Source organism: Nestor notabilis, unplaced genomic scaffold, assembly GCF_000696875.1.
Source record: "Nestor notabilis isolate BGI_N333 unplaced genomic scaffold, ASM69687v1 scaffold19371, whole genome shotgun sequence".
Classification (NCBI taxonomy): Eukaryota; Metazoa; Chordata; class Aves; order Psittaciformes; family Psittacidae; genus Nestor; species Nestor notabilis.
In genome coordinates this window covers 272-10505 of record NW_009916274.1, presented here as the reverse complement: position 1 = coordinate 10505, position 10234 = coordinate 272, and the positions used below count along the sequence as shown (strand labels likewise).

The window sequence follows — 10234 nt, the reverse complement described above, 5'->3', positions numbered from 1 at the left end:
CAGCCCTGCTCTGACCAGCCACTGGGTTTAGGCTCACAGCTAAAACAAGCTGTTCCCATTCAAAAGCCTCAGCTTTCAATCCAGTTGGTCACAAAAATAAGAGAGACCAGCCTCTCTCTTCAACAAAGCCGCTTTATTTTTCCCCCCTGGACTCTAACTTAGTTTTACCTGCTGAAATTAGAGGCTAACACCATGGAAACTGTCCTAAAAATTAAAACCCCAACAATTAAACTATTTCCAAGTTGATTAAACAGTTCTCATTGGCAGAGGGTTTATTTTATGAAGTGTTATCTCTGTGCAGCCAAACCCTTCGTACTACGAGCCACCGACCGTGTCTCCCTGCAGCCACTGAGAGCCTCCCTGTGCAGACACCCTGGCAGGGATCTCTCCAGCAGCCAGGCCGCTGTTATCACTGCAAGGAAACAAGTTCTACCAGAGAAAAGCACCTCTGCCAGCATTGCTGAAGGTGCAGTTCCAGAGGTAAAAGGCCAACGCTCCTCCACACCCCAAATGACAAAGGCAGGGCAGGGCCATGGGCTAAAAAGTGAAAGACCAGAGTCAGACACGTTGGACAACCTCGACTAAAAAGCAGCTTTCAAATGCAGGAGCTGCCTGCAAAAGCAGACACGCTCCGGGAAGCGAGTCCATGACAAAATGCAGACGTGACCAGATCTGCACATCCACCCCTGCTGCTGTTCCCCAGATTCAAAGCCCACCCTGTCGGCAGCGCTGGCGCCGTGCGAGAGCTTTGCTCTTCCTCCACCACCACCCTTGTGTGATGACACTGAAGGAGCTGCTGTTCCCAGCGCTCCCTGCCCAAGAGCCAGCCTGGATTCAGAACTCATTAGTCAATTAGCAGCTTTCTAATTAAGTGGTTTTTTACTTGACCAGTAAAACCAGTTCAGGCAAACACTTCTGCTTGCACAGAGATGCTGCCCGGCTCTCTCCACCATCAGCCCCGCTCCGAGCAGGCCCTGGGTTTAGGCTCACAGCTAAAACAAGCTGCTCCCACTCAAAACACTCCGCTTTCAAGCCAGTTGGTCACAAAAATAAAAAGAGCTGGTTTTCCCCTTTCCTGCTCTGCATATTTGGAACCTTCATCTTGGCTCCCAAAGAGATCCAAGAGATGAACTGCTCCTCTCCAAGCAGGCAGTGCGGTTTGTTCTTCCCACCTCCAAGGCTTCAGGAGTTAAAACACTAGTGGGAGGCAGAGCAGGGTACGGGGAACATCCTCCCTGTTTCACCCAGGTGCAAAGTCTCAGCTATAAACCTGACACATCTCCCTTAATCCTAACATTTCTGGAACTCCAGGACTTGCCACCACATCCCAGATTTCTCAGGACCATCGGCGCTGCCACGCTGGCAGGGACAGCGGGGTCAACTCACGAATCTCTAAGGGGAGATAAGGTGCTGAACATCAGGGACTGGTGCAAACCCCAGCCTGCCAGAGAGGCAAAGTGGGGAGTGAAACAGCACAACCAGCCTCAGCTTTAACTCAGAGTTGTGGGGTTTCATCTTTGCCAAGTGTTTTCCAAAAGCCCTATGAGACACACCGAGAGGTGCTGCAGAGCAGCAGCACATCCCAGGCGTGCTCAGCACCAAAAATGCCCATTCAGCCAAGCCCTGGCTGGGCTGGGGGGGAGGCAGAGCCCAGCGGGGCCTCATCCATCCTAGAGAGGAGGGGAACTGGGCAGTGGTTAAGGTGCTGCTGCCACTGCTCAGCGAGGAGGAAGCCAAAGGCATTTGCATGCTGCAAAGGCAGCACAACCTGTTTGTGCAACAAATCCCCCGGGGCGGACGCGGCGAGGACTTGCTGCACCTTTACAGCAAATCCTGTTGGCTTTACAGAGGAGGCATCATTAAAAACCAGCCACCCAAAGCCAGGAAGGCTTCACTTCTGCAGAGCGAGGCAAAACGAAGGCGATCAGACTTTCTCTGCTCCAAGTCCAGCTCCCCCTCGCTCCAACAGGTATCCCTAGATCAGCTTGAGATGTTCCTGGTAGCCTGGCTCAGCCATGAGCAGTTGTACTGAAGTTAAAGCTGCTGCTCTGCTCTGGGTGAGGTTTTCTTTCCAGGTTGCTGCCTGCAGCCCTGCCAGAATCCCTGAGGACACCATGTCCTACCCATGGCCAGCTTCTGCCCCAACAAGGTCTCATCAGCCACCCAACCCAACCCCACCACGTTTCTGCCCAACGTGACCAACTGAACAGGTCCCGGCAGGACCAGCTCATACTGCAGACAACAAGGGACCCATCTGAAAGGTTTAATGCTTAAATCTGCAAGTGTCCCCACTGCACAGCACAGCACTGGGGCAGCAACGTGGCCCCACATCTGCAGCACGGCCTCAGCCTGTCCATATTGTGGCATCCCACAAAGCCAAGTGCACTGGACCACATCTCAAACCATCTCCTATAATGACACACTTTGACAGTGCTCCCCTGGGCTCCAGCACGAGCATCACCTTACAGCAAGTTCCTCCTCTCCAGGTCTCAGGTTGCTCATGAGATTTTATCACTGTAAAGTCTCTAGTTTGAGAAAGTCTGGGAACGAGCTGGAGGCTGCTCCCAGCACGACACAATTCACACATCTGTGAGTCTCCTGGACTGAGCAATTTGTAGATTAAAGTATCTTAAAATACATTAGTGAATCCCAGAATTTGGTGGAATTGATGCCCCATCACCCCCTGCCCAGCTCCTGGGAAGCTCTTTTTATGCAGGGGATTGCTGGGTTCCAAAAGGAGGCACTAACATTCAGCACTTCAAATAGTACAGCTCCAGGAAGCTGGGATTCAGAGGCCAGGAAAGTCCTTGTGGGACCCTGAGTGTCCCTGATGCTGTGCCACATTTAGGCAGCTTGTCCAGCCTCTGGATCCAAACACATTGCAGACATTGCCAAGAGAAACCCTGCTTCATCCATCATTTATGTAAAGCTTTGGATTCCATTATTCAAGCGGTGTGAGCAGAGACCTTGGTGCTCTCCATCAGGTTGTTTTCCACCGAGCAGGCGATGGACAGGGACATGAAAGATTCATTTACCACCAGCAAACGCCAGGACCCAGCTCGTAGCTGGGTTTTCCCCCCCAAGAACTGCAGGGAGCAGGACAGGGTGGGTTTCACTTGAAACCAGCCCATCCAAGAGCCGCTTCACACCTCCAAAACCTCCTTTGAATCCTTATCCAAAGGGGCCTTTGGATAAAGACAGGCAGGAGACCACGAGGCCCCTTCTACAAGCCACCATGGAGCCAAAGAAAAGGGGGAATCTCAGGCAAGGCAGAAAAGCCAGGAAATACTCCACCGTTACACCAAAAGGGTCACGAGATCTCAAGTGCCCAGATGGAGCCGTGGGGAAGTTGGCTTTGAAGGTCTTGTCCACACAAGGCAATGGGATGACCCAGCAAAGGAGCTGGGTGGAGCCTGGCTGAGCTGCCCTGGGCACGAGCCTTTGGTGCTGTGGTTTCAGGAGCCATCCCTGCTGCAGAGGGGAACCAGCTCCCTGGGGAGCAGTTCAACTTGCTGAGCTCTGCAGGAGGCGTCGCTCTCCTCCGATGTGGGTAGCACTGCTCAGAAAACTTGCACTTAGCACCAGCTCCCCGTCCCGCTCAGCACTGCCATCTCTGCCCTGCATTTCACACCATCTCAGGCTACAAACCACCAAAACAAAGCAGCAAACTCAAAAAAGCTCCATTTCCAGCTCCTTCCCTCCAGCCTTTGTGTCCCCGCTATGAAGGATGATGCTCATCCTTCTGCTCCATAAGCCTGTGTCAGCAGATGTGCACAATGAATGATCTGCACGTTCTTTGGGAGAAATCCCACTCCAGCAAAACCACTCTCCGGGTCTCACAGCGTGCTCTGACACAGCACCAGAGCATCTTCGTGCTCAGAACTTCTCAATGCTTCCAAACGAACACCACAAAGCCCGCGGGAGCTGTTTGGGTTTGGAAGACACGTAACACGCACGTGCCCGAGTTCACCTATTTAACTGCCATTTGCTTTGGCATTAAACTGAGTTAGCACCCAAGCCCTGCAACTGGAAGTGTCCCCTCCACAGAGCCCGCCCTTCCAGCAGGGAAAGTCTGGCTTTGCACAGTCTTGGAGCTTCAAAAAGATGACAGGAATCCAAAGCAGAGCTCAGCACAGGGCAGGAGCCACAGACAAACCCCCCGGCTGCAGCTCTTGGCCCCACAGGCAGGAGGGTTTGTGCACCAGAGGCTCGTGTTGGCCAGGGCACTATTTAGCATCATTGCTAAATCCGAACAAGTCAGCACAAGGAGGAAATCAGGTTTCCACCAGCAATCAGATGGCTGCAGATTGTGAAACAGACACCAGCCGAGTTACCCAAATCATGTGGGAATTCAACAGTGTAAGAAGTGACTCAGTCCTCCCGACCCAGCTTTCCCCCTTACCTTGAAGCCACCTAATGCCACCCCTTCCCCTCACACAAAAAACCCTCCCCCTCTGGAGTCCCACCACCCTCAAGTGCATCCCACTGGTGTGTGTCAGTTTGCTTAGAGACACAGGCATCAAAACCCCAATCACTTGCAGCAACCAGGACAAAACCATGGTAAAAGGATGAGCTTTGAGATGAGAACCAACCACACGAGCACAGCCCTGGGGGGCACCCCCTTCCCAGAGCAGGCTGAGCCTTGGAGAATCCCAGCATTACCTCTTCCTCACTCTCCACTTTGGGATTGCTGGCTGTGCGCTTCAGATTGCTGCTCAGGCTGATGGTAACGGTAGCGTCCGACTTGGACCTCTGGTGAGTCCTTTTGGAAGGAGACAGCCCCGTATCGGGCGCTGGGCTCAGCGATGGCAGCTCCCTCTTTTTGTAAGCTGGCTTCAACTCGTCCGAGAGGATGAGCTTCCGCAGCTTGGTCCCACGGGAGTGTCGCTGAGTGGAGATGTGCATGTCCGAGGAGTAGGCGCCCAGCAGCAGGGCACACTGCAGGGAGAAATTGATGCTCTGCCGGCAGCGGTGCACGATGTAGGGCTTGATCGCGTCTCCCACATCCTCATCCATGTGGATGTACATGTTCAGCAGCTGTGGCAGGTAGAAGTCCACTTCTTCGTTCCTAAAGCAGAACAACCTATTCCCAATGTAAGCCTGCACACCAGGTTCCTTTGAATTGTACAAATATGAAATGGCCATGGAGATATCAAAGAGTTTGGATTCAAAGAGCCGGAGGAGCCAGGACTGCTTGGCAGAGTTATTCTTCTGCCGCTTCCGGGCAGTTTTCACCGTGTTGGCCGTGGTCTCGTCCTCCTCCTGTATCTTAGAGGCTGTACCAGGCGGATCATCCAAGCACTTGATCTCACAGCCCTCCCCAATGTCTCCATTGGCCAGGTCCATCGCGCTCCGCGGGGCGCACTCTGTCCCCCTGCCACCGGCTGGCTCCGTTGAGCTGTCGGAGGAGATGCCGTGCATCAACTTGACCTTCTCCAGGACCTCTTCACAGGCTTTCTTTGCCACCTCAGGGTCGATGACCGCCAGCTCCCCGACACCTTCCGTGATGACGCTGAGAGACGTCCCGCCATTCCCTTGGGGTGCCGGCTCCGAGCCTGTCCTTCGGGCTGGGTCTCCAACAGAGTCTCCCATAGCAGTGGTGGGTCTGCACACTTCAGAGCTGAAAAGGAAACAAAAAAAGACAAAAACCAGAAGAGTCAGGGGCACGATCTGCAGAGGAGACCTGCTTCCACAGCCTGAAGGTGGGAAAACAGGAATCCGAGCTGGGATACACCTCAAGGGAAACCAAGAGCTGAGATGAGGTTTGGTGCAAACCTTTTCCAAAAGCCTTTCTCTAGAGAGGAAAGGTGCCCCAAGCCAACAGATGCAACACTGAGCTGGTCACGCTGGCTCTTAAAGGTCTTCTCAGAGCCCCTTCCACGGAGACTTGAAAGAGAGCTGTGAGCATCTATCAGCCATTACACAAAATTTCCCTGTTACCATGACGATAAAAAAACTGAGCAAGCCAAAAAGAGAAAGAGAGGGAAAACAAGAAGAAAAACCCCACAAAACCCCCCCAGGTTGCTTTATACTCTGCACCCCCAAAGGCATTTTGCAATGCTTGGGAACAGCAGGACATAGGGCAGACGGAGCTGGTGGCTGCTTCTTGACACACAAGATGAAGTTTATGCCCTATTCTCAGCTTTTGCTTGTTCAACCTCCCTTCAGACGGAGGGTGACAGCAAAACCCCTGCTAGTGCTGGGCACCAGGCAAGTGGAGCCAGAGCAAGAACCAAGTTCGGTGCAACAAGGTCCCTCTGTTTTCAAAGCCCAGACCCTACTGCCCAGGTTACGTGTCCTCACCAGTGATCAGCACTTCATGAGGTTTAGCAGCCAGAGAAACGAGGGGCTGCCACACTTCCTGCTTTCCCATCCCAATCAAAAGAGCAGTGGTGCATTTCTGTGGATAACCCGCAAGAACAAAGGCCAGTGCCAAGTGAAATCGCCCTCTAAAAATAAAATAAGGCACTCTATTCAATGTAACATCATTACTGCAGCTCTGACTGCTTCCCTTTATTGCTCACACACTACAAGAAGACAGCTCGTGATCAGCAGAAGGGCACAATGCCTTTTACAAATGTTAAGTACTGCAAGCAGATTGCCAGTTCCCTCCTGCTTTTCACATCCAGCACGGGGGGAAAATGACTTTGTCTTTGGGAAAGAAGTTCACTGAACCATTTCCTGGCTGCTGCTCCCCCAGCCCCTGCTTTGCCCACAGAGGCCGCGCCGGTGGGTGCCTGCAACAAGATGCTTCCCTGTTAACGCAATGACCTGGGTTTACCTGTTCAGTTTAGAAGTGATCGCAGTGGGGCAAGGAACCCAATGGGGCTTATTCCTAAACCTAAAGTGAGTAAAAATGAGGTTGGTGTGTCCAGATGTGAGCACCACTTCCCAGAGACAAGTTTCCTCCTCTTGTTTTCAAAGCTCTTAAGCTGTAACCATGAAGGAAAAGAAGCCTGACCAAAGTTCAGGAGTCTGAAGCGATATGAATAGCATCTTTCACCCCGTCCGCATGGCAGCAACACACAGTTTTCCTCTGTGCTTGCCATTCCCTTCGGTACAAATCCTGCATGCTTCAAATACTTGTGGTCATTAGATCCTAAAGACCCTGCGAGCTGAAGGAAGTTGTTTTTCCTCCTCCATGAGCCTGGCCTTTCCCCACAAAAGCCCAGACAATCTGATTGTTAAATTCACACCGACAAGGAGGGGGTATCTGAAGAGGCACAGAGCAGAGCTGCCCCCAAGGAGGAGTGGCAGAGCTTTGCTCATGCCAGCACTGCTTCAGACATTCACATCAAGACAACTGGGATGACAAGCTGATGACAAACAAGAGATCAGCAGTGGCATCCGAGGGCATCCCAGACACAGCCACACGCTGGTGCATCCCAGGTGGCTCAGTCAGCTGCCTGCAAAGGTCTTTCCAAGCATCAACCAGTTTATCCTCTGCAGGGAAATGCCTTTGACGTGCTCCTGTGGAGGGAGAAGAAGTGCAGAGGATCTGCTAACCCTCCCTCCTGCAAGCACGGAGCACACAGCGCCTGGAGCCGCGTGACAGCGCGTGGGCAATCCTGGACACTAAACCTCCTCCATCCACATCCTCGGGAGAGGCTGGATCCAACCTGACCTACTCACACAAGGAACCTCCATGACCCCATGAGCAGAGCCTCTCCCACCACCAGTCCAAACCCCCCAGTCCTTTGGCCACCTTCACCAGGAGGGGCTCCTGTGCTCTGCACCAGAGAGGAGCCGGACCCACAGCTGCTGAGTGGGTTAAACTTGGATTAAGGAACTGCACAAGAGAAATCCCCCCCCTCTGGGGGGGCTGTGGGGTTACCTCTGCACCACGCACAGGCATGGCCCTCCACGCTGTGCACTGCTTGCCTGTTTGAAACCAATGCGCTGCTGCTTTTGTAAGTCATGTTATTTGGCTCCTCAGCCCCTCCAGCACTCACACAGCCGCCTTCTCCAGTGATGTCCTGGCCATGGGGCCTGCTCGGAGCCCACCAAGGACACGTCTCCACTCCTAGTGCTCCCTACGATCCCAGAGAGGGAATTCTCTCCCCGCATCCCGCACCTCTCCGCAGTTTTGGGTGATCCACATCACCATTTGTTAAACACATCACAACGTGCTATTTACCTCTGGAGGCTCAGCATAACTCCCCTGTTCCAAACGGCTGGTCCCAGCAGGGCTGAAAACCCCATCAGCTGCACACAATGAAGCAATCCAGTCTGGAAAACAGGCTGAGCTGAATTCGTGTGGTTCATCCTCCACCCACAGCCATAACGGGCCAAGTTTCTCTCTGCTGAACGGCCCTGAAGTTGGTGATTAAGTATGAAAGAAAGGGAAGCCCCTGGTAGCACAGAAAGTACCCAACAAGCAGCTGCACATCGGAGCAGTGACTTGAGAGCACAGCTCCTTTGGGAAGGGACAAAAGCAGAGGGAGATCTACGGGAACAGAGCTGTGGCTTTACAGGAAAGAAAGAAAAGTCTTGCTCCTGCCTGACTTGAATAAGAAATATTAGGCCTGGCAAACAACCAGGAGGACAGGATGAAGCTTCTCCAAGACATCTGGACTCTATTATGCTGCATTACTTTTTGTTTTGCTCAGCACTGACGGCCTTCAACATCTTGCTGTGCCTTCGGGAAGGCCACAGGAGTTGGGATGGGGGCAGAAAACATCAGAGCAGCGCTGGAGGAGGATGTCCTGTCAGTGCCCCTTGCTAAGGTACAGGGAGAGCCCCTGCTCCTCGCAGCGCCCTCCCAGACCCACTGCAAACAGGACCACTCAATGTATCGTAGGAAGTGACAACCTAGAGGCTGGGGAAACTGAGGCACAAAGGGACAGTTCACATGGGGGCCGTGGGCAGCGGGCTGTGAGCACTCCTGAAGTGAGGACAAGTCATTCCTCCCAGGGGATGCTGCCCCAGGAAGTCCGAAATGCCCCCCCAGGAGAGGCTGAGCACTGACACGGAGGGGCTCCCACCCACTGCACTCTGCTCCGTTCCAGCACTGCCAGGATGCTCCTGCTGGAAACATCCCTCCCCATTTCCACCAGGCTCAGCTTCAAGGCAAGTGGTATTTGGCCAAGCCTGTGTCCCCGAAACACCAGCAGCGCCGGGGCTCAGGGAGGCAGAAACATGACTCGCCCTGAGACCTGGAGTAAAATAAAAGCCACATTGCAAGAAACACAGCACGAGAATGACAAACACGACGTGTTAAAGAACATCGCCCAGCGCTGCTCGGCCTCTGGCTCTGTAAGGGAGAAGCACCCCCACTTCCCTACTCCGGATCTTCATGACTTGTCTTTAGGGAATCTTCCCGAGACCCTCCCCCATCAAGCAATGGACCCCCCCTGCAGAGGGGACAGGGCCCAACCAGCATCCCCCTTCCCTCATTCCTTCCTCCTCCACAAATGGCACAGCCCCACGGGAAGGAGTTAAATCCAGTGATTTACTTGTAAATTAACTTCCCCATTTATAAAAAACTAATTGTGGGAGCAGTAAAACCTTTCTCACCTCTGACAGACGCCGAGAAGTGCCCCAGCCCTTTGGAAAAGGGTTCTTTCCCTGCAAAAGGCAGCGATTCCACAAGGAAGCTCTTTGCAAACCCACTCCACACATTCCACAGCTTCAGCTCATCAGACACATTACTCACACGGACACATCCAACCTTTTGTCCTCTTCCCTCGCACCTCTCCACCCTGATGAGCGTTAATTAGAATCTCTGAGCAAGTGAGGACAAACCCTTCCATCCCAGCAACCTATTTCTGAGCACGCCGAACCCTTAAGCAAGCTGTGCTGGCACAGCCACCATGGGAAGTTTCCTCCTCCCGATGATCACAAGGTACTTTGAGCCTGAATATTCCCACACTCGTTTATATATGTAAATTCACTATTTCAAGTTGCTGTTGTTACCCACGGTCATGTCTGAGCCTTTCTCTAAAGCGTGACTTGAAATAAGCTGTCTCAATGTGACAGAAAATGGGAGGAGAAAAGGCAGGAGCCCACATCCCCAGCTCAGACTCCAAGAGCAGCTCTTCTGCCACTGCTCCAAGCATGGACCTGAACTGTGTGATGCCAAATCACCTGTGATTTAAGGAGCACACAGACTGAAATCCCGTTCAGATTGCCAAGCAAGCCGGAGACTATTATCTCTGCTGAGCAGAAACTGCAGGCTAAGCCCCTGCGCTGGGGCTGGCTCTGCAGGAGCAGGTCCCTCGGCACCCACACAAGT

General features: G+C 53.0%; 1 protein-coding gene across 1 annotated transcript in view; it reads right to left on the bottom strand.

Moving 5' to 3' along the window:
* Positions 1–5592, bottom strand: part of PI4KB (phosphatidylinositol 4-kinase, catalytic, beta) — a 13622-nt gene extending 8030 nt beyond the window's left edge. The window contains 1 exon segment of the mRNA XM_010024508.1: positions 4663–5592. Within this exon segment, the coding sequence (XP_010022810.1) occupies positions 4663–5592 (930 nt within the window).
* Positions 5593–10234: the final 4642 nt, after the last annotated feature.